Source organism: Carcharhinus amblyrhynchos, chromosome 9 (assembly GCF_965287045.1).
Source record: "Carcharhinus amblyrhynchos chromosome 9, sCarAmb.v2.hapA, whole genome shotgun sequence".
In the NCBI taxonomy this organism is placed as follows: Eukaryota; Metazoa; Chordata; class Chondrichthyes; order Carcharhiniformes; family Carcharhinidae; genus Carcharhinus; species Carcharhinus amblyrhynchos.
Genome location: NC_137332.1, coordinates 4700042 through 4727639, shown reverse-complemented (window position 1 = coordinate 4727639; position 27598 = coordinate 4700042). Strand labels below are relative to the sequence as shown.

Sequence of the window (27598 nt, the reverse complement as noted above, 5' to 3'; positions counted from 1 at the left end):
CCCAAAAGCACACCCACCAGCCCTGTTATTTGAAACCTCCTAAACAACCACCCATTGGAAATTCCAGGCTTCTGTGCATGAGTCAAAGCAAGGTGAGAATGCAAGAAGGATCTAAAATCAATTGGGAAATTGTGCCACTGAGGCAGTTCTTGAGCAGTTTGAGTACCCCTTGTTCCAGTGCTCCTGAAAAGTCTTAGTAAACAGCAGCTCCCTCACGTAATTATACCCAAGAATTGCCAAGACCTGAGATGGATAAAGTTAGCCCATAAATAAGAGCCACAGCAACATCCACATGTGGAGAGCACACCGACTTCACAGTTCTACATAGTTTTACAAGACCCTATGCCATCCTTAAATTATTATGGCAATCACAACACCAGTACAGATGTAAACCTGTACTATTATCTGTAATCTTAGGTGCCTTAATTTAAATATTTTGTAAAATCTGCAGAAGTGGCTATTTATCTTAGGCAGTTTATTACTTCTTCAAAGCCGAAAATTCAGTTACATATTAGGTCATAGCCCTTGTGGGATCAAAAAGTGAGCTCTCGATCAACAAAGCCAACCAGGAACAAGAACAAACGCTTTCTCTTTCTCAAGATCATCCCAATTGGCCGCTCCATTTTGTCAGAATAAACTGGAGGACTTCTGCCTGTTTCTATGCTCCGTTGTCAGACCTATAACAACAGAGAGAGAAACAAATCTTGAAAAACAATATGCAAAACAATATACTTGCATTTCAAACATGCTGTCATCATGGAGTCATGATACCCCTGTGCCCCCCCAGATCCCTGCTCGTGCTCATCCAATCTACTTTGAAAATGATTTTGCCTCTGCTTTCACCACCTTTATAAAAAAAAAGTAGCAAGGGAGGGTGGCGAGGAGGTTGGGTAGAGAACAGCCTATGGTCATTGGAGACTGCAGTGACTTTACCTTAGGCAATGAATCGCAGGTCATTACCACTCACTGCACAAAACAATTTAATCCTTTACATTCCTCTGCATCTCTTACTCAAAGCTTCATGTCCCCCAGTCCTCATCCCGTCAGAATGTGAAACATTCACCCTTGATCAACAAAATGCAGTTCGACACTTCCTTCCAATCCATACTCTACACTGTTAAACAATCAAAGGTTGAGAATTCATCTTGGAAAAGGCAAAAAGCACCTGGAAAAGACAAACCAATGGACTCTCCCAAGGCTCAATGCTGACTCCAATCCTATTAAAAACTTGTACGTAAATAATCTTCCAAAAAGCTACTTTCTAAAAATTCATACATCCCCACGACATCTGCCTTGTAACACGAGCCCCCACCCCCCACTTCAACACCATGGAATGGGCCCTAACCGAGTACTTGTCGAACTTTGCACAATACAGCAGCACACAGCAACTCGAACCAAACCCTGAAAACAAAACCACTATCAGCTCATTCTACCGAATGGCCACAAGTTAAAAGCACCACCCACCCAACATCATACCTCAGGGTGGCCCCAGAGAGAACATGGACCTTCTGGAACACCCAACTGCAACCAAACTCAAGCCCAAAAGCCAAACTAACCGGGGCGGGGCAGGGTGGGGTTGGATACTGCCACCCCTACCCTCAGCACTCCGTAGCAGAATACTGTTTAGTCAGGGGCAACATGCACACAGATTTGATGTCTAGTTGAATGCTAGCACGTGTAACATTACTGGGACACTTATGTTTAACCCTTGGCTCCCTGTCCCAGCAAGCATCACTCCTCCGCATATCTGCTATATTGTAATAACCCACAAAATGAGAGAAAAAAGTTTTGCAATGCTCCCCACCTGTCAATCTATTCTGCCCACCGAAGGTACTATCCCCAACAAGGTGGCTGATTCAGAAACCTCCGCCCAACCCACCAACCCCTACACACAGGACTTCAGGCCTCAGCATCCTTCCAGAAAAATGTTGTGTTGAGAATTGAACATAAAACTCCAACTGGGACCCAGTCTGTGATTTATAAACAGTTAGATGCCAGGCTTGAGACAGAGGCCACTGAATTTTAAACGTTATCAAACTTGCCTGTTACAACAGCAGGAGAGAAATATCGGCACCTCGTCCACTCGGTACCTGCCAGAATCAGGTAGATCCTTACACTCTTCAATAAAAACACGCAGGTCAGTCTGAGGGAAGCCATTCTGCTGGTAAAGCTAAATAAAAGAGCAGAATAAAGAAAGCAGCAGCCAGTGTGGAAGTATTCAGAACAATACATTACACGTCGATAAACTCTTTAACCCAAACAGAGAGATTTCTCTCAATGCTTCCAGTTTAGAAATCAGATTAATCTGGCAGTTACAGAAGAGGGGTGGTTCAACTGAAAAAAAAAAATCGGCTGCATGTGCCCCACGTTTAAAATTAAATGTTTCCAAAGTTCCCCAAAACGATCAGAACATTTTACAGCCGTCAATTCCTTCTCATTTGTTTAAAACATCCTAGGCTCAACAAGGCTTGGTGGTACAATGGTCAGCACCGCTGCCTCACAGCACCGGGGTTCGATCCTCAGTTCGAGTCAAAACTTGTGTAAAGTTTGCATGTTCCCCCCATGTCTGTGTGGGTTTCTGAAAGGCTCGCTGGTTAGGATCCTTTGACCCTAACAGGCGCGGGACTGTGGTGACAAGGGGAATTTCACAGTAACTGCATTGCAGTGTTAATGTAAGCCTTACTTGTGAACAATAAATAAACTTTAACTTTAAAAACATCCAAGATCAAAGATGCTGGAGAAATAAAGACCCTGTCACTGGGATATAAACTTCAGACAGATGCATTTCCACACCCACTCCTGCGTTCACACAAACAAACACCGAGCACAACCTATAACACCAAACATCTAAAACTATTTCATTGGCTATAAGGTGTATTCCATGTTACTGAGTCATTGTTTCCACCACATTTTTTAGATAAATTAAGATACATCTCATTACTACAGGAAATGTTTAATAATGGCTAAGGGGGGGGGGGGGGTGGCGTTTATGGGACATGAGATGGGAGCAGCAGCAGGTCACTTGAGACTGCTCTGCTATTCAGTATGATTGTAGCTGATTTTTGGCTTCAACTCCATTTACCCGCTCACTCCCCATATTCCTCATGAGACCAAAGTTCTACCTGCCCCAGAGTTAAATATACAAAAGAACAGAGAACAGGCCCTTCAGCCCTCCAAGTCTGCACCAATCATGACGTCTGCACAAACTAAATCCATATGCACTTACGGAGTCCAAATCCTCCCATTCCCATCCTATTCACGTATCCGTCTCGTTGCCCCTTAAATGGCACTATCATACCTGCTCCCACCACCTCCCGGGCAGCGTGTTCCAAACATTCACCACACTCTGCAAAAAAAAAACTTGCCTCGCACATCTTCTCTAAACTTTTCCCTGCGCACTTAAGTCAAGTACTAGGGGACATGGGTTTATCTACCCTAGGAAAGAGCATCTGACTATCCACGCCACTCAATCTTGTGAACCTCTCTCAGAGTCGCTCCTCGTTCCACTGAGAACAAGCCGAGTTTCTCCAACCTCTCCTCATGGCTAATACCCCACCAGATCAGGCAACATCCTGATAAACCTCTTCTGTAATCAACAATGGGGAGCCTACACCCCCTGGGGTAGATAATTCCAAAGATTTGCAACCCACTGAGTGAAGTAATTTACCCTTATCTCAGTCCTAAATAAATAATTGCCCCCTTATCCTGCGACGGTGCCCCATGTTCTTGCCGTTCCTCCCTCCAGGAGGGAAAAGAAAGAATTTCTCAGTACCAGTGGGGAAATCTTTTTACTAGTACACCTATAGAAACAATCCTGGCTCGAAGATAACACCTTGAATTAGAATGAAGCTGCACAAACCCAGGCAGCTGATACAAATGGAGGAGAATGGGAGTGTATCAGTTACTGCAATAGCCAGACAATCCCTGTTCCATCACTTCAAGGACAATAAATGCTGAGCTAGCCAGCACCACAAGGAACTACAGATGTAGCCCAATCCATCACGCAAACCAGCCTCCCATCCATTGGCTCTGTCTACACTTCCCACTGTCTCGGCAAAGCAGCCAGCATAATTAAGGACCCCACGCATTCTCCCTTCCACTTTTTCTTTCCCCCCCAATCAGGAGAAAAAAGGTACAAAAGTCTGAGGTCCCGTACCAATCGACTCAAGAACTGCTTCTTCCCTGCTGCTGTCAAGACTTTCGAATGATCCTACCTCACATGAAGTTGATCTTTCTCTACACCCTAGCTACGACGACTGTAACACTACATTCTGCACTCTCTCCTTTCCTTCCCTGTGAATGGTATTTTTGTCTGTACAGCGCGCAAGAAACAATACTTTTCACTGTAAATACACTTGATAATATAAATCAAACCAACACCCAAATCCCAGGAATCAAAATTCCCACATTTGTGCCTCAAGACATATTACCTATTAAAATATCATTCAATGAGTAAGAAACCTAACCATTATGAACAGCTGGTTCTAGATACCAAGGCATCTCAAGGACAGGAGGAGTCTTTACCTTAATCGTTTCATAAGCGTCAGTAATCAGAGCTATAAAGAGACTGAGAACCATATAGATAAAGAGGCTGATGAACGTGGACAGATAGATCCGGCTGAACACCCAAACCACGTAGCTCTTGTCCTGCATTCCGGCAAAGGTTGCAAACATGTCATCGCCATTGATCAAAGAGAAAAGGCACTCAGACACCACATTCAAGGATCGAAACTGGCAGAGAGAACCAGAAGGCACGTTATTATTTTTGCTTTGGTCGGGACAGGATCAGTACAATCTGAAGAAAATCCAAGTGGTTTTGTCTGCCACCCTGTCGCAGCTATCTCCCGATCACGGAACGTGCACGCTGTCAAACAGGTTTTCGTGTTCACGTATGTAAAGTCTTTCAAAAAGCACTAGGGCAATCTGAGACGACAATAATAGCACAGTGGTTCGCACTACTACCTCACAACAACAGGGATCCAGATTCAATTCCAGCCTCGGGTTACTACCTATATGGAGTCTGTATATTGTCCCATGTCTGCATGAGTTTCTTCTGGGTGCTCCAGGTTCCTCCCATGGTCCAAAGATATGCGGGTTAGGTATATTGGCCTTGCTAAATTGCCCCTTAGGGTAAAAACCATGGGGTTACGGGGTAGAGTCTGGATGGGATTGTTGTCGGTGCAGGTTTGATGGGCCAAATGGTCTCTTCCTGCACTGTAGGAATTCTACGATACTGTAATTCTAAGGTAAGAACATAAGAAATAGGAGCAGGAGTCGGCCATCTAGCCCCTCAAGCCTGCCCCGCCATTCAATAAGATCATGGCTGATCTGAAGTGAATCAGTTCCACTTTCCCGCTTTCTCCCCATAACCCTTAATTCCCTTTGCCTACCAAAAACCCATCTACCCGCGTCTTAAATATATTTAGCGAGGCAGCCTCCACCACCAAGGTAAAACAGTTTACAAAAATGCTTGTTTAAAATGAATAGAATGAAAAAAAACAAAGAGATCCGGTTAGAACTTTGGCTTTAACTGGAATATTGTGGACAATTCTGGACACCATAATGCAGGGAAAAGTAGAGGTGGTTTCCCAGGGACAAGGAACTCCAGTTATGAGTAGACTTTGGAAAGGCCTGTTTTCTGTGAGCTAGAGAAGGTTCAAGTTGATGAGAATTTTGATGGATCGAGGAAGCAGAAAAATATATTCTCCCAATAATCAGATATTGTAGATTCACAATGATTGGCAAAAGATCCAACTTGGAGGTGGAGAAGTTCCACCAAATTGTCAGGGTTTTGATTTCTTAAAAATTCAATTAAAGGATGTAGCTAGGTCAGTATTTAATGCCCTTCCCCAACTGCCCTTGAGGTGTGGAGAGCCATGTTCTTGAACCGCTGCAGTGTGCGTGGTGTCAGTACGCCCAGAGTGCTGTTAGTGAGGGAGCTCCGGGATTCTGACCCAGTGAAAGAACAGCGATATATCTCCATGTCAGGATGGTGCGTGGCTCAGAGGGGAACCTCTGAAACAATTCCAAATCCTGACAATCCCAAGCGAAAAAAATCTCCCCACTTCCAATCTAGATGTTTTGCCAATGATTTTGAATCCAGGATATCCAAATGTTGACCCACTTACCAGAGGGTCTCTCCTCACTCCATCAAAAACTGGCACCTTAAAATAATTTTTAAAGGAGTGTGTTGGACAAGTTTCTGGAGAGGAATGTTTGCAGACTAAAGCACATCTGCTATTTAAAAAAAACAGCACAGGAAGGAATGGGCCAAATGGTCTCATTTCTATTTCTATCTGAAAATGCAGTGGGCCTTTACTTTCCCCTCTCTGCTTCCAAAAGGTTCTCAAAGAATTTATTTCTTTTAAAAAGGAGGTAAAAATATAGCAGTAGAATCTAGGCCTATGGAATTTCCAGGGAAGATTCTTTCACTCACCTTTTGATGGTAGGGTCCCAGGACAATCCAGCCACAGAAGCAGTAACCCAGGTAAATCATAGACGCACAGCAAGAGAACCGAATGACATTTGGGAAAGCAGCTCGGAGAGTTAGAATAAGGACCTGTGATTAAAAACAAGAGGGAAGTCAGAATTACCCAAAACTGAGAGAAGATCTTCAGGGCGATTCACAAGAATGATCTCAGGAATGAAGGGTTTGTCAGATGAGAGGCAGTTTAAGAGTCTGGGTCTGTACACGATGGAACTTAGGAGGATGAGGGGGGCGGATTGCAACTTACAGAATACTGAGAGGCCTAGAGTGGACACGAGAGGATGTTTCCACCAGTGACAGACTAGCACTCGAGGGCACAACCTCAGAGTGAAGGAACACTCCTTTAAAACAGACGAGGAGGGATTTCTTCAGCCAGAGAGTGGTGAATCTGTGGAACTCTTTGCCGCAGAAGGCTGTGGAGGCCAGATCATTGAGTGTCTTTTAAGAAAGAGATAGATAGGTTCTTGATTAATAAGGGGATCAAGGGTTCTGGGGAGAAGGCAGGAGAATGGGGATGAGAATCATATCAGCCATGATTGAATGGTGGGGCAGACTTGATGGGCCGAGTGGTCTGATTGTGTTACTGTATAAGACCGTAAAAGGTACAGGAACAGAAAGTCAAATGTTGCCAATTCTTACATTATACTTTTCGAAAAAGCCCAAGTATCGGATGACTCCAACCCAAACAAGCAAAGTCGCTGTTCCTAGTAAAATACTGCAGACGTCATAAGATGCAAAACTCTGCAAGGAAAACAAATTTTCAGCTTGTGCAAACGCATAGACAGGAACTTATGCTGCTGTTCAGGACAGGGGTGGCCATTCAGCCAGGTCTACCTTTCAATGAAATCACGGCTAATCTGCAATCTGTTCAACACACAAGTGCCCCAGGTCACTTCATACCTTTGCTAAACACAAATCTATCAATCTCAGATTGAAAATTTACAGTTAACAGAGCATCTGTTACTGATTGTGGAAGAGAATTTCAAACTCTCATATTTGCAGAAATATTAGCTACTGAAACATCTAGCTAACTTTTTGATTACATTCGTTACTTCCAGTCTCTGGTGGAAATAGAATCTACAGTGTAAAAAGGAGGCCATTTGGCCCATTGAGTCTGCACCCTCAGATCTCTGACACAGAATCTTACCCAGGCCCATCCCTTGCTATATCCCCTCACATTTACCCTGCTAATCCCCCTAACCTACACATCTTGGGACACTAAGGGACAATTTAGCATGGTCAATCCACAATCTTTGAACTATAGGTTCCCCTTAACATCTTCAACTTCAATCAAATCACCCTTTAACTTTCTAAACACAACAGAATACAACCTGAATTTGATTTTTTTACTCCACCTTGACTAACCCTTGGGAGTTCAAGTATCATTTCCATTTCATGGCAGAATGATAAGTTGTACAAATGATGATTTGATATTTATATTGGACTAGCTTAGGGATTTAAAAAAAAAAGGGCAGCATGGAGATGATGGGCCAAAAGGCCTGTTTCCATGCTGTAAACCTCTGACTACACAGCAGAACAGATGGGATTTGTATTTTTGATGACAGCAATGTACACTTATTTGGAGAAGACACAGGAGAGGATGGGAAATGCAAGGGAGAGTATGGGGAAGGAGAGGGCTGTTTAAAATGCACAAGGATTTTGGGGTTGAGCAAATTAGAAATGGTTTGCAGTTAGGAGGCAGAGGCAAGCAGGGATGGGGAGGCTCAGTAATTAAAAGAGCACAAATTTAAAATAACTGGCCAAAGAACCAAACATTGAGCTGACAGAAGGAGATTTTAATTAATTACATGCAACAAGTTAGAAAGAGCCTGGAACATGCTACCAGGGTGGCACAGTGGTTGGCACTGCCACCTCACCATGCCAGGGACCCGGGTTTGATTCGCAGCTTTGGTCACTGTCTGTGTGGAGGTTTTTCATGTTTTCTCCCGCGTCTGCTTGGGTTTCCTCACAGCCCAAAGATGTGCTGGTTAGGTGAACTGACCATGCCAAACTGCCCCTTAATATCCCCAAGGTGTTAGGGAGATTTGACAAAGGGCCGTTTGGGTTCGAAACATCAGCTCTTTCCTCTCTTCACAGATGCTGCCAGATCTGTATTCTCTCTCTTGGGATAGACAGAGAATTTTGATCTCAGGGAGTGAAGGGATAAGGAATTGAAGCCCAACTTTAGCTACAATTATAGTTAAAGTTAAAGTTTATTTATTAGGTGTCACAAGTCAGCTGACATTAACACTGCAATGAAGTTTCTGTGAAGTTCCCCTTGTCACCACACCCCGGCACCCGGTTGGGTCACCTAACCAGCACGTCTTTCAGACAGTGGGAGGAAACCAGAGCACCTGGAGGAAATCCATGCAGACACGGGGAAAAAAAAAAGGTGCAGCTTCTGCACAAACAGCGACTCGAGCCAGGAATCGAACCCGGGTCCCTGGTGCTGTGAGGCAGCCGTGTATTCATAGAATCATTCAGTGCAGAAGGAGGTCATTCAGCCCATCGAGTCTGTGCTGACCACAATCCCACCCAGGTTCTATCCTCATGACCCCGTGCATTTACCCTAGCTAGTCCCCCTGACAATAAAGGGACAATTCAGCACGGCCAATCCACCTAACCCACACATCTTTGGACTGTGGGAGGAAACCAGACCATCTGGAGGAAACCCATGTAGACATGGGGAGAACATGCAAACTCCACACAGACAGTGGCCCAAAGCAGGAATCGAACCTATGTGCCTGGTACTGAGGCAGCGATGCTAACCACTGTACCACAGGAGAGGCCCTTTGGCAGACTCCACACTGACACATCTGAAACACCGAACTCCCACTTAATCCCACTTGCCAGCACTTAGCCCATAGCCCGGAATCTGATGATGTGCCAAGTTCTCATCCAGGTACTTTTAAAAAAAGATGCGAGACATCCCACCTTCACTACCCTCCCAGGCAGCGCATTCCACATCACCACCACCCTCTGGGTAAATAAATATTTCCTCACATCCCTCCTGCTTCTCACTAATGTCCCCTCGTGACTGACCCTTCAACTAAGGGGAACAGCTGCTCCTTATCCACTGTCCGTGCCCCTCAATCAGGTCACTCCCTCAGTCTTCTCCGCTCCAGAGAAAACAACCCAAGCCTACCCAACCTCTCCGCATAGCTTAAATGTTCCATCTCAGGCAGCATCCTGGTGAATCTCCCCTGCACCCCCTCCAGCGCATTCACATCTTTCTGATAATGCAGCGACCAGAACTGCACAGAGCTCCTGCTGTGGCCTCACCAAAGTCCTATACAACTCGGACATGGCTTCCCTGCTTTTGTAAGCTACGCCTCGATTAATTAAAGGCTATTGCCATATGCCTTTTTCACCACCCTATTAACATGCTCTTCCACTTTGAGATCTGTGGACAAACACACCAAGGTCTCTTTACAGCTATTCCATTCTGCCGTGGGACAGAGTGGGATCTACTCCTACAATCAGGCCGGACTCCTGTCTCCGTTCCTGTACCTTGGCTTCAATTTCCATTTTTAGGATTGATCCAGTGATAGTCAGTAAGTCGCTGATGATGATCAGGATGTACCAGCCGTTCACAAACTCCATGCGGTCGCTCCACGTCACACTTTTATTGTAATGGAGCAGGAAAAAGTCCACAAACTCCTAGAGTTGGAGGGGGGGAGGAGAGCAGCAGCAGCCGTTAGTGACGGGTCAGTTTTAATCAGCAGAATTAAGAGTGAAGCAATTCCTCAACCAGCCCCATACGTACATTCTGCAGCTTTACTCCATTGATAACAGATCGGGTGCAGAGAATTAGCGAGCTCAAACAAATCACAACAATTACAGCATCAAAGACCATCATGTAGTGAGAGTTCCTTTGTACTTTGAGAAAGAAAGAAATGCAAATTTTACAAAAAATTGCCAAAGCGAAATCAGTGGGTTAATATCAGGTGTCGATTCAGAGCCACTTCTACCCAACAGCTATTGATGGAAAGCAGCTCTGCTGCACCATCTAGTGGACAGGTAAACAATTGGCACATTTACTGCCTTCGAGCTGATCAAGGCCATTCGGTCCATCATCAAACCTCTATCCAGAAACTCCCACTTCCCTGACTGCTTCCTTCCAGCCCATCACCAGCTCTGACATCTAATAATTTCTTCAAAGGGTTCAATAGAGTTTGGATACAAAGAATAGCGCTGGAAAGAATGCGGTCACACTCACATCCATTCCTTTTTTTTTAATAAATAAAGAGAAAGAGCAGATAAGAGTTAATTAAAAATTGCAAGATTGTCCCTGCAGTCTTCAGAATTTATAAGATTGGAACACAAGAAAGAGGCAGGAGTCGGCGATGAGACCCTTCAAGCCTGTCCCACCATTCGATAGCATCATGGCTGACCTATGCCAGCCTCTGCTCCTTCTCTGTGCCATCTCCCCATAGCCCTCTATTGGTCCAACTATCAAATATTTATCCATCTCCACTTTAAATAACAAATTAATCTCTTGGAATTTTCAGTGAGCAACTGAGGTTTATCAGATTAATGCTGGAATGGGCAGATTGTGGTAGCATAACAGACTAAGTTTGTATCTGTTGAAGTTTAGAAGAGTAGAGGCAACTGTTGAGGACTCTGGGTCTGTACTTGGAGTTTAGAAGGATAAGAGGGGGATCTTATTGAAACTTGCAGGATACTGTGAAGCTTGAATAGAGTGGATGTCGAGAGGATATTTCCACTAGTAGGAAAATCTAGAACCAGAGGGCACAACCTCAGGCTAAAGGGATGATCCTTTAAAACAGAGATGGGGAGTAATTTCTTCAGCCAGAGAGTGGTGAATCTGTGGAACTCTTTGCCGCAGGAGGCTGGGTCATTGAGTGTCTTTAAGACAGAGATAGATAGGTTCTTGATTAAATAGGGGGATCAGGGGTTATGGGGAAAAGGCAGGAGAATGGGAATGAGAAAAATATCAGTCACGATTGAACGGCAAAACAGACTCGATGGGCTGAGCGGCCTAATTCTGCCCCTATTTCTTATGGTCCAACACAATTTAATCATTTGAAGATGCTGAGGGGCTCGTGATAAGGTGGACGAGGAGAGGATTTCCCTCGTGAGAATACTCTAATAATACGGCGCGGGGGGAGGGGGGCACTGTGTAAAAATAAGGGGTTGCCCATTTAGGGTGGAGATGAGGAGAACCTTTTCTTTGAAGATTGAGAGTCTTTGCAATTGTCTTCCTCAAAAAGATGGTGGAAGCAGAATCTTGGAACATTCTCAAGGTGGAAGGAGATAGATTCTTGATAAGTAAGGAGGTGATGATCTTAGGTGAATGGCGGAGCAGGCTTGAGGGGCCACGTGACCTACTCAGAATGCATACGTGTGTCAGTGAAACACCAAACTATTAAAGAAAAAAAGGAAAAAAAAACAAATATTGTGGAGAAAGCAATTGTCCAATAGTCGAGGATTACCCCCCATTGAGTTAGTATGATTCTTAATTAGATAAGGCGGCAGTGGCAGACATCGATGTGTCAGATAGCTAATGGTAGGAGGTCATGTGACAAAAATCACTCAGAATTCCTACAACTGAAGTTTGTAACCTCCGGAGCTAACCTGAGTAATTGCAGGAAAGTTGGCTTCACATCCCCGGGTGTGAAGGAAAAAAAACATTCCCATTTCTCCAGGCTGAATAGTTAGTCAAGATGGACTTCCGAAGGTGGTGTGCTGATTGTAACCTCATCCACATTCTCACTTACCCCCCAGTAATCTTCCCTACCCACCTCCTTGCTTAAAGAATCTATCTCCTTCTATCTTGAGAATATTCCAAGATTCTGCTTCCACCATCTTTGAGGAAGAGAATTGCAAAGACTCTCAATCTTCTGAAAGAAAAGGTTCTCCTCATCTCTGTCCTAAATGGGCAACCCCTTATTTTTAAGCAGTGCTCCTTGCTGCAACTGTACAGGGTACTGGTGAGGCCGCAGCTGGAGTACTGTGTGCAGTTTTGGTCGCCGCACTTGCAGAAGGATATATTGGCCTTGGAGGGAGTGCAGAGAAGGTTCACTAGGCTGATACTGGAGATGAGGGGGCTAGCCTACGAAGAGAGACTGAATAGACTGGGTCTGTACTCGTTGAAGTTTAGAAAGCTGAGGGGGGATCTTATAGAGACGTATAAGATAATGAAGGGGATAGATAGGGTAGAAGTAGAGAGATTCTTCCCACTTAGAAAGGATAGCAGGACTACAGGGCACAGCCTCAAGATAAGGGGGGGGGGGGAAGCAGTTTAGAACGGAGTTGAGGAGGAACTTCTTCACTCAAAGGGTGGTGAATCTCTGGAATTCTCTGCCTGTTGAAGTGGTGGAGGCTAACTCACTAAATATATTTAAGTCATGGGTAGATAGGTTTTTGATAGACAAGGGGATTAAGGGTTATGGGGAGAGGGCGGGAAAGTGGAACTGATCCACTTCAGATCAGCCATGATCTTATTGAATGGCGGGGCAGGCTTGAAGGGCTAGATGGCCGACTCCTCCTCCTATTTCTGATGTTCTTAAGATCTCAACGCTCCAAGGAGAGTCATTGACTTGTCCTCCATGACCTCACTCCTCCCTGTGTGTGCAAACAGCTCCAGCCCCACAACCCTCCATGATCTCCAGGCTCCTACGTAGTCCTGATTCACTCCACCAGTCACAGCCTTGCCCCTTGCCTGGGGTGTGGTGACCCCAAGATCTGAGGAGAGCAGCCAATGGTCAACTGAAACTATAGCAACTTTACCTTTTAGACATCCAGTAAAACCTACACATTGGACTTGGTCTTTTGGTCCCCTACCCAGCTACTTCCTTTTGTGCCTTTTTTGTGTCAAATTGTGTCTGATGATGTCTCCTAGGCAGCAACTGTTCATTGTTATGAAGGCGCTAAGGAAATGCACATTGTTGCTGTTGGAATGACAGATTTTGCAGACAGGAACATTGCAGTGGATATTGTTTGGGGACTTTAGGAAGACCTCATGAAGGAGCTTCAAAGTTTTAAGGGTTTTGAAATTTTGAGGAAAATACCAAGTGGTTTTCTCCCAGACGCTGGAACTATCACAGTGTACATGTAGAATTTGTTTAAAGCCTAGAGAGAGAGGGGCATCAAAATTTACAGGTGGGGGCAAATTTGAGGTAATGGCTGTTTTTATTAAAACGACAAAGGAATTGGCAAAGGGATACTGACAAAGGGAGAGGCTTTAGAGTTGTACACAGAATTCTAACCTCATTAAATATATTTTGATAAAAAGATAACAACAGCAGTAATTTTACACCAAGTGAAAGCAGGCACTTTGAAAGAGTGGAGGGGTTTTGAGATAGAAGTTCACAAGACATCGCAGCACTGTCCAAATCTACTGGGACTGTCCAACCTTTAGACAGGGTCAATTGGTAAATACCTGGACTAGCAAAGGGTGGCTTGACGGTACTTAACACTGCTGCCTCACAATGCCAGGGGGTCAGAGTTCAGTTGCAGCCTTGGGCGAATGCCTGTACAGAGTTTGCACATTCTCCCCATGTCTGCATGGATTTCCTCCGGTTTCTTCCCACAGTCCAAATATGTGCAGGTTAGGTGGATTTGCCACTATAAATTGGTCCTTGCTGCCTCAAGACGTGTAGGTTAGGAGGATTAGCCATGATAAACTGCCTCTTACTATTCCTAAATGTGCAGGTTAGGTGGGTTGGCCATGATAAAAAAATGCCCCTCAGGTGTCCCAAGATGTGTACATGGGGGCGAGGGTGGGGAGAATTAGCAATCCCACTCTCATAGTTTGAGGATTTGATTTGAAACACAAAATGAATCAAATGATATGGAGATGCTGGCGTTGGACTGGGGTAAACACAGTAAGAAGTCTCATAACACCAGGTTTGCTACCAAATAAAACAACATGTTTATTTGGTAGCAAAAGCCACTAGCTTTCAGAGCGCTGCTCCTTCATCAGGTGAGTGGGATTTCAGTTCACCTGAAGAAGAAGCAGAGCCCCAAAATCTAGTGGCTTTTGCTACCAAATAAACATGTTGGACTTTAATCTGGCGAGAGGCTTCTCACTGAGGTTTGAATGATACAGGGCAGCAGATTGAGCCAATTCTCCTCTGCTTCTTCAAGGTAAAAGCACAACCAATGCATTTCAGGAAGGAAATCTGCCTTTAGTCGGGTGCCACTCAGTTGTGCTCTCTTTACCCCATTCTCCCCATATTCTACCCTCCCTAAAAATTCAATCATCCAAAACACTCCTGCCCATGTCCTAACTTACACCATATCCCATATCACCGCTGCTCTCACTGTGACCTACACTGGCTGCTCATCAAGCAGAGCCTTATGTGATGACATTCTGCCTTTAAATACATGTATTTTTAAAATCAAGTTTCTTGGAAGGGGTATGTTTAGAATTCAGCTCTGTTTTACAGAGTGCTAATTTGTCTGCACCAGGCAGCTGACATGCTGAGAATATAGGCTAATGATTGATTTTAGCTAGGGATGTGTTTGTTTTATTCTGAGTTAATGCATTTTGTTTATTTGTTTTTTTCCCCCAGGGGATTTCAGAGTAGTGTTTGATTAGGTTCACTGACAGAATCATGTGGATGGGAGGAGCTAAGCTTGCAGGGAAAACGCACATTTATCTTTTAGTTTAAAGAGTCAGTCTTTTGCCTAGTCCTAAAAGAAGGCAGGTGTCTTTGTGTGTGTGCACCTCTCTGGAGGCTGTTAGGAAACAGGCGTTTCTCAAGCTAATTCATTTGTTATAGTTAAACAGCATTGTTAAAATAAATTTTATTTTGATAAAAACTTCCTAGTGTGCCAATAAAAAAAAAATACCTGGAGTGAAACTTATCCTCACACTAATGCCAAAAGAGAAAAAACCCCTGAACAATCTGAGGTTTCTGCTCTGGTACCCAACACATTCTCATCCTCAGACCGGAGGGGCTGATTGTGGACAAGTTCCCAGGACCGGATGGAATGTATCCGAGGGTTCTGAAAGAAATGGCGGAGTTGATAGTGGATGCCTTGGTAGTTATTTTCCAAACGTCGCTGGATTCCAGGAAAATGCCGGAAGATTGGAAAACGGCTAATGTTACACCATTGTTTAAGAAGGGTGGCAGGCAAAGGGCAGGGAATTATAGGCCGGTTAGTTTAACGTCTGTTGTAGGTAAAATGTTAGAATCCGTCATCAAGGAGGAAATAGCGAGGCATCTTGAGGGGAATTGCTTGATAACCGTGCTGCGTCTGCTCTTCATTAAGGGGAAGTCGTGTCTGACAAATTTATTGGAGTTCTATGAGGATGTGTCTAGGGCAGTGGATAGAGGAGAGCCGGTGGATGTGGTCTTTCTTGATTTTCAGAAGGCGTTTGACAAGGTACCTCACAAGAGGTTATTGCAGAAGGTCGAGGGACATGGAGTTGGGGGTAGGGTGTTAGCGTGGATAGAGGATTGGTTGTCAAATAGGAGGCAGAGAGTGGGGGTCAATGGGTGCTATTCGGATTGGCGGTTGGTGACTAGTGGAGTGCCCCAGGGGTCGGTGCTGGGGCCTCAGCTATTTACCATTTATATAGATGATCTGGAGGAGGGAACCGAGTGTATGGTGTCAAAATTTGCTGATGACACCAAGATTGGTGGAACAGCAAATTGCGCGGAGGGTGTGGAGAGTCTGCAGAAGGATCTAGATAGGCTGGGCGAATGGGCCAGGAACTGGCAAATGGAATTTAATGTTGGCAAGTGTGAGGTGGTCCACTTTGGTAGGAAGAATGGTAGGAAGGACTATTACTTACGGGGCAAAAAACTGCAGCAGGCGACGGTGCAGAGGGACCTCGGGGTCCTTGTGCATGAGTCGCAAAAACCCAGCCTGCAGGTGCAGCAGGTGGTCAGGAAGGCGAATGGGATGCTGGCCTTCATAGCGAGGGGGATTGAATGTAAAAGTAGGGAGGTCTTGCTGCAACCGTACAGGGCACTGGTGAGGCCTCAGCTGGAGTACTGTGTGCAGTTTTGGTCGCCGCACTTACGCAAGGATATTTTGGCCTTGGAGGGAGTGCAGAGGAGGTTTACTAGGCTGATACCGGAGTTGAGGGGGTTGAGCTATGAGGAGAGGCTGAATAAAGTAGGCTTGTACTCGTTAGAGTTTAGAAGAATGAGGGGAGATCTCATTGAGACGTATAAGATGATGAATGGGATGGATAGGATAGAGGTGGAGAGGCTCTTCCCGCTCAGAAAGGACAGTAGGACTAGGGGGCACAGCCTGAAGTTAAAGGGGGGGGGGGGCGGTTTAGAACAGAGATGAGGAGGAACTTCTTCACTCAGAGTGGTGAATCTCTGGAATTCTCTGCCCGTTGAAGTGGTGGAGGCTGCCTCGCTAAATATTTTTAAGACGCGGGTTGATGGGTTTTTGATAAGAGAGGGGATTAAGGGTTATGGGGAGAGGGCGGGAATGTGGAACTGAGACACGACAGATCAGCCATGATCTTATTGAATGGCGGGGCAGGCTCGAAGGGCTAGATGGCCTACTCCTGCTCCTATTTCTTATGACTCTCTCTAATGCTATAATCTCCTCCAACATTCCAAGGTACCTACGCTGGTCTAATACTGACTTCTTAGCATCTAATTTTAATTGTGCCACCACTGATACCTATTCCTTGGGCACCAAACTCGAATATTTTCCCTGAACCTGTCCATCTCATTTTACAACAGTCCAAATTTGACCTAACATTTACACATGTGATTTGAGATTATACCCATGAGAAGCACCTTGGGATATTTATATGGAGCCCTTCATGTTATAAAGCCAATGATGTGATGTCTGAAGTGGTCTCAGTGATATCAAACTACTACAAAGAACATTCCTATCCATCCAATACCTTTTATTTATTTAAGTGGTTGCATGATTGCTTTAAGAACTGATTATATGATTTGATGGTGATGTCACTGGGGTGTTTCCCAGGCTTCTGTTTAGCTTCACATTTTCTACTCAGGCAAGAGCTCCTTCAGTAAACCTCTTGTTTCGAATTAGTGCGCGCAAACCGTGTCTTTTTCTTTGTTCAAGACCCCTAACATCATTAGGGCATTACAATCAGACTATAGAGGCTCACCATCACCTTCTCAAGGGCAATTAGGAATGTGCAGTGTGTGGTGGGCTCGCCAAGATTCCTTACAGCCAGAAAACAAATGCTAAATTATTTTAAAATGAATGTGCTTACCCCTCATAGTAATGAGGGGATAACAGATTCACTCCAACCTCATAAAAGAGGCCAGAACTAACTTCCTGTTTTCACAAATAGGATTCATTAGTGCAAGTTGTCTCTCCCCAATTTCTCTGCAAGCAAATGGAGCTAAAATATACTTACTGCCCCCCGTTACGTGCCATCCTTTGCATTCCCTGATAGAAACATCACTGTCCAAATTAATTTGAATCCTCCCGCTGTGTGCTTTATTGTCAAAGGTAATCTAAAAAAAGGACAAAACAAAACTGCATGAATAAACCAATGGCTCTACAAGGTGCCCCTTATTACAGAGGCTCTAACACAATTCTCCTAATCCTACACAGCTCATGACTTCTCTGAATATCGTCCAAGAACGAGCTATTTCCTTCATGGCCAATAAGGTGGTTAGTGAAATAACTAAGCATTTTTAAGTATTGTTGAAGTTACATTCAACACAGACTGGAATCTCGAGCCCAATTCTGGGCCTCACACTTTCAGGAAGAATGTCAAGGCCTTGGAGAGGGTGCGGAGGGAGATTTATTGAAATGTTCCAGAGATGATAGACTTCAGTGAAACATGGAGACACTGGAGAAGCTGGGATTGTTCTCCTTAGAGCAGAAAATAAGATTTAAGAGAGGTGTTTGAAATCATTTAATAAGGATGAACCGTTTCTATTGGCTGAAGGGTTGGTTGATGCCGTTTTGCATTTAATAAACTGGTCGTTAGCAAGCCAGAAGTCTTGTCAAGTCCCCAGTCACCACCACCCCCCCCATGCCCAAGAATGCAGATAAGGACAAGTCACTTACTGTAATATAAAAATCGTAGCAGTCTGGCAGCTCGTGGCGACGGATTGTTTGTAGGTTAATTGCCTTCAGTTTAAACTGGACTTGCACCATTACAAGCCTAACACAAAGGGAAGGAGAAACAGAAATACAAGTTTCTCTTTGAATTTTTAAAAGGAACATGGAGTCAAGTTCATTTGAAAAGCCATCAGGAAGTCAGCAAAACCTCACCTGTGAAAATGCAGCGTCAGGTTCAGTTTCGTGTTGGGGAATCGTTCACTAAACAGGGGCAGGCTTGGTTCAATGTCAAAGCATTCTGTGTGACAGCGAGAGAGAACACACTGCAGACTTCACAATAACCTTCAGCATTACCCATCACTTTCATTAAAGGGCTGATTACACGGCTCCTCATTCTCAAATTCCTCCCACACATTAATAAACGGGAACCTGAGCAGCAACTGTACGCATATGGAATGAGCTGCCAGCGAAAGTGGATGAGGCGGGTACGTTTAAAAACTATTCAAAAGCATTAGGGCAAATACAAGAATAGGAAAGGTTTACAAGGATATGGATCAAGTGCAAGGAAATGGGGTTAGCGTGGATACACATTTTGGTTGGCATGGACCAGTGTGGACCTGTCTCCATGCTGTAGGACTCTACTTGGTTGGTAATTGAAGGAATTGTTGACAAGGATAAGATTTCCATTGCAGCATGCATGGGAAAGCCGTTTTGTACAACACTGCACCAGCGGAACGCAGTCCTGAGGCACAGGCCCAGGTCAGAAATAGGACTTCAACCAGTCACCTTCTGACAAGAATTGGGTAGAAAAAAGCTCCATCCGACACACAATTTATTCATGGTGCCAAGAAGTCACTCTTCCTGTCTGGAGACACTAGAACTAAGAGTTGGCTACTTAGGACTGTTGTATATTTAAGTGGTTACGTGATTGCTTTAAGAGCTGATCACATGATTTGATGGTGATGCCATTGGAGTGCTTCACAGACTTCTGTTTAGTTTCATTTTCTACTCAGGCAAAGGTTGCACTCAAAAGGTCGATTTTTTTTGGAGCTCCCCACCCGAGAGCGGTGTGCAGGCTCATTCACTGAATGTCTTCAAACCAGAGGTTAATAAAACCTTGGACAAGTGGAGTTGATGTTGAAATTTAGCTGTGATTATTAATTGGCAGAGTAGGCGTGAGAGATTACTGGGTTCAACCTCCCTTCCAGACCCATCACACCCCCTTTCCGGGATGTTAGGTTGTACTGAGCACAGCAGAATCCTTCATCAACCATTGGGGCCTGAAGATCTGCAACCAATCAAAAATAGGACCAATGGAATAAAAGGGATTAGATGTGATGTGACCCTGAGGGTACACACAAATCACCTCATTCCTTATCCTGAGATATACCTGGACGGCACAGTAGTTAGCACTGTTGCTTCACAGCGCCAGGGATCTGGGTTGGATTCCCAGCTTGGCTCACTACCTGTGTGAAGTTTGTGAGTGTCTGCGTGGGTTTCCTGTGGGTGCTCCAGTTTGCTCCCAAATTCTGAAAGATGTGTTAGTTAGGTGCATCGACTCCAAGAGGTACTGGAATGTGACGACTAGGGGAGTTTCACAGTAACTACATTGCAATGTTAATGCAAACCTTGCTTGTGACTAATAAATAAACAAAACTTTAGGTCACTTCCAGCAACAAACTTCATCTCCTATTAAGTAAGGTCAAGCACAAGATGCAGATCTTGCCAGTTTTATGGGAACATTGAATTTGAATGGCCTATTCCTGCTCCTTAATACGTCAAGGCTGATCTCTCCCAAACTTTACTTTCCTGCCCCAAAACTCCCGATTCCTTCATGCATCCAGAAAGAGAAACGAGATCCCGATTATCAAGCATACCAATCTCCGCCAGGTGATATAAACACACCTACCTGTCTCAATCTTTGGGTCAATGTTAAAGGACTCATTCCCAGGGCTGACATTCCCCCATTTATAAAAATACTGACAGACAGTCAGCGGTGTCAAATCCATCCCTCTTCTCTCGTAGGCGTGATTGCCGACAGAAATCTTACGCAGCTGTATATACTGGAAGGGCAAAAACCACATTTTTAGAAACTGTAGGCATTATACACTGCGCAAGGAGAAGTTCAACTCAGTAAGGTCTGCCTCGGTGTCTGCAGTGTGTTCATCAAGTGACAATGGTCAGGACAGTGAAGGAGGGGCTGGGGCAGATTTCCTCCTGTTGAGAAATTAGCTCCAAATGAAGGCTTCACAATCAGAGTCTTGACTCCAAACAAGTTGCAAGATGAGATTTTAGGGTCACAAGTGCCAAGGCAGCAATGACAGCTCCAGACAGATGGCGTAGTGAACAGTGAAGGTTATCTCGAAATGCAATGGGAGCTTGATCAATTGGGCCAATGGGCTGATGAATGGCAGATGGAGTTTAATTTAGATAAATGCAAGGAGATGCATTTTGGTCAATCAAAACAGGGCAGGGCTTACTCAGTTAATGGTAGCGTGTTGAAGAGAGTTACAGAACAAAAGGTTCTAGGGTTACAGGTTCATAGCTCCTTCAAGTGGAGTCACAGGTGGACAGAGTGGTGAAGAAGGCATTTATAGAATCCTACAGTGCAGAAGGCGGCCATTTGGCCCATCGAGTCTGTGCCGACCACAATCCCACCCAGGCCCTATCCCCATACATTTACCCTAGCTAAACCCCCTGACATCAGTATGCTTGGTTTCATTGGTCAGAACGTTGAATACAGGAGTTGGGACGTTTTGTTGAAGTTGTACAAGACATTGTTAAGGACACACTTGGAATATTGTGTACAGTTCTGGTCACTATTATAAAAAGATTATTAAACTAGAAAGAATGCTGAAAAAAATTACTAGGATATTACTGAGCATTGATGGTTTGAGTTATAAGGAGAGCCTGGATAGACTGGGACTTTTTCCTCTGGAGTGTAGGAGACTTAGGGGTGACCTTATAGAGGTCTATAAGATAATGGAGGGGCATAGAAAAGGTAATTAGTCAGCATCATTCCCAAAAGGTAGAGGAGATAAAACTAGAGGGCATAGATTTAAGGCAAGAGGGGAGAAATACAAAAAACAGAGTCCAGAGGGACAATTTTTTCCACACCAAGGGTGGTGAGTGTCTGGAACAAGCTGCCAGAGATGATAGTAGAAGCAAAAATTTTGTTTTTAAAAAGCATTTAGACATGGGTAAGATGGGTATAGGAGGGATATGGGCCAAATGTAGGCAATTGGGACTATCTTAATAGTAAAAACTGGGCAGCATGGACAAGTTGGGCTGAAGGGCCTGTTTCCATGTTGTAAACCTCTGATTCTATAAATCACTTTATTCATTTAAAAGCCACTTGCACTTCTGTCATGGACAATCCCAGCTGTTGAGAGACACTCAGCATTGGAACGCCAAGTTACAAAACATGAAGCAGCACATTTCAGCGAAGTCCAATTCTGAGACACTCAGAAGGAGAGAGTTTCTCCATCGCAGCTACTGTTACAAAACACCGTTAAAAAGTTTCCACTCATCCATTATACATCAGCAGAACGCCACCTAATGTATTGTCAAACTAGGATGCTTTACATCAGTAAACTGGAAGTAAGCTTGAAGGAAGAGTCTCATTTACAAGTTGAATTGAAAGATTTGCAATGATCCCCCCACCGCAAACAGATCCATAATAAACATATTAGATTTTGCTCGGACTAACAACGACCTTGGTACTGGACATTGGTGAGACCACATTTGGAATATTGTGTGTAGTCTGGTCGCCACACTATAAGAAGGATGTGGAAGCATTGGAGAGAGTGCAGAGGAGATTTACCAGGATGCTGCCTGGTTTGGAGGGTTGGTCTTGTGAGGAAAGGTTGAGGGAGCTGGAGCTTTTCTCTTTGAAGTGGAGGATGAAAGGTGACTTAATAGAGGTGTATTAAACGATGAGAGGGATTGATAGAGTGGACGCGCAGAGACTATTTCCTCGGGTGGATGTAGCTGTTACTAGGGAGCATAACTATAAAGGCTCATGGTGGGAGATATAGGAGGGATGTCCGAGGTAGATTCTTTACTCAGAGTGGTTGGGGTGTGGAATACACTGCCAGCTGTGATAGTGGAGTCGGATACTTTAGGAACTTTCAAGCGGTTATTGGATAGGCACATGGAGCACACCAGGATTATAGAGAGGGAATAACTTGATCTTGGGATTGGACATAGCTCAGAACAACATTGAGGGCCGAAGGGCCTGTACTGTGCTGTAATGTTCTACGACCTATGTGGTCACTGGAGTGGCATGGTGGCACAGCAGTTAGCACTGCTGCCTCACAGCTCCTGGGTTCAATTCCTGGCTTGGGTCGCTGTCTGTGTGGTGTTGGTGTGAGTTTCCTCCGGTTTCCTCCTACACTCCAAAAGATGTGCGGGTTAAGTTGATTGGCCATGCTAAATTGCCCGTTAGTGTCCTGAGATGTGTAGGTTAAAGGGATTAGCGGGGTAAATGTGTGGGGTTGTGGAGATAGGGCCTGGGATGGGATTGTGGTCTGTGCAGATTTGATGGGCCGAATGGTTTCCTTCTGCACTGTAGAGTTTCTGATTCCATGGTCACACACAAAATCAGCAAAAAAAAACTTGCTTTTTTTTTTAAAATAATTCCTTACATGAGCTCAAGACTTTCCAAAGAATTGCAAACCAAAATGGAGAACCGTCCTTCAAAAGGAAACCCAGCTGTCATTTTGTACACAGCAATCTCCAGGGTGTAGAGCGAGCAGATAATGATTGTTAGCTGAGGGATAAATGCTGGCCTGGACACCAGAAAACTATTCTGCTTTTCTCAAAAAAAAACGTTTTACATCTTCCAGAGAAGGCAACATCTCTTTTAAAAGACAGCACCTCTGACAGTGCAGCACTCCCTCAAGAACTGCCAGTCTAGATCGCACACCCCAGTCTCTGGAGAGTTGAGTGAAACCAGTCTTCCAATGACCTGATATTCTTTATCACAGCGCCTACCTAAACCTTGCTTCACTTATCCAACCCAATTAGTTTGAGAAGTCATGACTCTGGGTTTATTTGTTAAATTTGTGTCTCTTCAAAACCAACAGGAAAATAACCATTGCCCAGAAATGAAGGTTAGTCACGTGCGTGCCATACATTTCATAAGATACGATAAAAGACACACAAAACGCCTGACTCCAGCTGAACCAAGAAGTTGAGCAAATGTAATGATCGACTTACCTGACTGAATATGTAATTGAGATACTCATAGACTTCACTTTGTGTGTAGATTACAAAATCACTGTTGGCATTATCAGCCGTGTCCTCATAGTTTTTAATAAAGAGATGTTTGAAAGCTATTGTGTTCTCCTCCTTAAACAGGACGACCATCTGATTGCTCAGTCCAAACAGAACCAACTGAAAAGAAACAGAAAAGATAATTGCGTGACAAATGGAGTGGTTAGCAGATGAAGAAAATCATTTATTTCCAGGCACGGACAGGGTGTACAGACTGATTTTCAGCGAGGTTAGAGTCCAGGATTCCTGGTGGAAATGTGACCCACTGCCAGCCTCGTTAATCTTCATTCCATTGGGCAGCTCGCCACATTGGGGTGGGGGGGTGGGGGGTGGTGGTAAATAATCACTAGCACAGGAGTTGGACAACTGCAGAATCATAAGAAATAGGAGGAGTCGGCCATCTAGCCCTTCGAGCCTGCCCCGCCATTCAATAAGATCATGGCTGATCTGAAGTGGATCATAATGAAAATAGGATGAAGACAGCATCTGGTGCAGGTGAAAAAGTGACAAGGTCTACTGCCGTTGATTTGGTCACCCCATCGTACACCGACCAAATCAGATCTCCTGCCGTACAGATTTACAATTCCCCTGCTGTTCTGTCAGAGAATTTATTTTCTCTCGGAGGAATCATTTGTCTATGCAATTCTCTTCCCTGGAAAGCAGAGGGGCTGGGTCCATAAGGCTGTAAGGCATAGGAGCAGAATTAGGCCACTCGGCCCATCGAGTTTTGCTCTGCCGTTCAATATTTTTCTCATCCCCATTCTCCTGCCTTTTCCCCATAACCCCTGATCCCCTTATTAAATCAAGAACCTATCTCTGTCTTAAAGACACTCAATGACCTGGCCTCCACAGCCTTCTACAGCAAAGGGTTCCACAGATTCCCCACTCTCTGGCTGAAGAAATTCCTCCTCATCTGTTTTAAAGGATCGTCCCTTTACCCTGAGATTGTGCCCTCTGGTTCTAGTTTTTCCCCTACTAGTGGAAACATCCTCTCCATGTCCACTCTATCCAGGCCTCGCAGTTTCCTGTAAGTTTCAATAAGATTCCCCCCTCGTTCTTCTAAACTCCAACAGGTACAGACCCAGAATCCTCAACCGTTCCTCATACAACAAGCTCTTCATTCCAGGGATCACTCTTGTAGGGTGGCTGAAATTATTCAATGTCTATTAAGACAATATTGCTTCATTTCATTTGGGAATTAGACAAGGATTCATCTGTGCTTCTATGCGAGGTGTTGGGTTCAGAGGTGCAGACTTGTTGTGTGTCTCCAAATCCAATCCTCAGCTTAAACTTCTTAAAGCATTGCTGTTTCCCATGGCCATGCAGAATGCTGGATCAGAAGAATGACTGACAGGAAAAATGATTCAGCCCTTTTGAACGTTGGTGTTTGTAATTGATGCTTAGGGTGAAGATATCCAGAGAGCAGTCAGCCTGTGGAATTCACTAGCACGGACAGCAGTTGAGGCCAAAACATTCAATGTTTTCCAAGAAGCAATTAGGTATAGCACTTGGGGGAAATCAAAGAACGTGTGTGTTGCGAGGGAGGGTGGAAGAAAGACAGGATCAAGCTATCGAGTTGAATAATCAGACACGATCATAACAAATGGCAGAGGACGCTCAAAGGGCCAAATGGACTCCTCATGCTCCTGCCTTTTTTTAAAAAAAATTAGAATTAGTTCAAGGTGACAGGCAAGAGGTTGAGGCGGGGGGGGGGGACGTGAGGAAATACTTTTTACTTAGGGGGTGGTGACAGTCTGGAATGCATTGCCTGGGAGGGTGGTGGAGGTGGATTGCCTCACATTCTTTAAAAAGTATCTGGGTGGAAGAGTCACAGTCTAACATGGAAATGTTACGTGCCTGTTCGTTTCAGCTAGAAGTTCACAGCTTAGTAGCTTTGGTCCTCTTTCAAGGTCAAACCAAACAGACCAACTCAAATTAAATTAGGATAAAGTAAAAGGGGCAGCTCCCCAATAGGAAGGGGAACTGCCCAAACACAAACAAACACATCAAATCAAAATGTGATTGTCGGGGTCTATAACGCACCTCAGCCCCTGCGGTGCCCAGCGGGCACGGGAGGCGTCGACTGAGCCCGTGGACAGTGCATGCTCCCTCTCCAGGGACACCTGGCCACAAACATAGCCGCAGTAGAGGGGCAGACAGTTGGCGATCGCCCGCTGCCTGGACCTATTGATGGCACGTCTCGCCAGGCCCAGGAGCAGGTTCACGAGGAGGTCGCTATCCCAACCCTCCCCTCTCTGCACCAGGTGTCCGTAGATCAGGAGCGTGGGACTGATCTGCAAACAAAACATCAGTGAAAGGTTCTTCAGGAAAACAAAAGAGGGTGTGTAATCTATAACATGAGTCTGTGGACCATGTCTACGTTTCCACAAGGCCTCAGAGAGGGCAGTCTCGGGAGCCCGTGAACCGGAAAAACCTACGGTTGTATGGCACCACTGCGTGCAGCGGCCTCCACCCCAGGTCTCCGAGGTAACTGGGGGAGATCCCTCCATAGAGGGTCCCATTGGTAGATCACTGAAAGACACACAAAACTCATTCATACCCAGGAAGCTCGGATAAAGTTTGGTAATCAGCAGCTGTTGTGGAAAGAGAAACAGTTAACATTTCGGGTTAATAAATTTCAGAGAAGGCAGTGGCATTGTTGCTGGATCAATAATCCAGGTTAATCCTCTAGAGGGCCCCGAGTTCAAATCTCAATCTCACCATGGCAAATTCAGTATTAAAAAAAAAATGGAATCAAAAGTCTAATGATGGGTGACTGTGAAATCGTTATCGATTTATTGCTTTTTTTTTAAAAAAGAAAACCCATGTCCTCACGAAGGAAATCTGCCGTACTCACCTGGTCTGGCCTACATGTGCCTCCAGACCCACAACAAAAGGAACTTACCTGGAGGGTAACCATCGCTATTTTCAGGATCTGCACTCCCAGTTTCCATGGTTTGCGACCACGAGCTTGGAATTTTTCACATGGATTCATGAAGAAGAATTTGAGTTTTCTCCGGAGTTGATCAGCGACAAGTGGGTCGTGTACAAAACCACCATTCCTCACCAACGACCTGACATCTGCTGGAGCTCCACAACCGTTATTGACAGTCAGCTCTGGACTCTCCATACCTGTTGTTTGGCAAAATAGAAGACATACCAAGTTTTATCTTTTGTCCCTTGTCTCATTACTATCCCTAATTTGCCACCTAAGTAATAGAAACAGAAAGTGCTGGAAAAGCACAGCAAGCCTGGAGAGAGAAACAGAGGTAATGTTTCAATTCCAATATGATTCTTCTTGGGAACTGAAGTATTTCATCTTCCATTCCTTTTTCTCTCCACTTCCCTGCCCGGCATTTATTAATACATTCATACTTTGCAGTGCAGAAGAAAGCCTTTCAGCCCATCGAGTCTGTACCGACACACATGACAGAACATCTTACCCAGGGCCTATCCCTGTAACCCCACATATTTACCCTGCTAATTCCCCCAACCTGGGACAACAAGAGTCAATTTAGCATGGCTAATCCACCTAATCTGCACATCTTTGCACTGTGGGAGGAAACCAGAGCACCCGGAGGAAAACCATGCAGACATGGGGAGAATGTGCAAACTCCTCACAGTTAGTGACCTGAGGCTGGAATTGAACCGGGTCCCTGGCACTGTGAGCCAGTAGTGCCAACCACTGTGCCGCTCCTTGAACTGAGTGGCTCTCCAAGCCATTTCAGGGGGGCAGTTAAGAGTCAGAGTCAATCAATCACATTGCCATGGGTCTGGAGCCACATGTAGGCCAGGCCAGGTAAACACAGCAGATTTCCTTCCCTAAAGGACATGTTTTTTAAA

The 27598-nt window shown here is 44.8% G+C and overlaps 1 protein-coding gene across 1 annotated transcript; it reads right to left on the bottom strand.

The window, feature by feature from the left end:
• Window positions 1-251: 251 nt before the first annotated feature.
• LOC145348283 (mucolipin-3-like) lies at window positions 252-26885 on the bottom strand. Its single transcript, XM_080196485.1, has 13 exons — window positions 26661-26885; window positions 23699-23875; window positions 20388-20541; window positions 18692-18776; window positions 18485-18581; window positions 17823-17922; window positions 10254-10366; window positions 9998-10147; window positions 7127-7228; window positions 6437-6559; window positions 4525-4731; window positions 2043-2170; window positions 252-677 (listed from the first exon to the last, which is right to left on the bottom strand). Exons 1-13 carry the CDS (start codon window positions 26883-26885, stop codon window positions 659-661), a joined length of 1680 nt encoding a protein of 559 aa, XP_080052611.1. The 3' UTR covers window positions 252-658.
• Window positions 26886-27598: the final 713 nt, after the last annotated feature.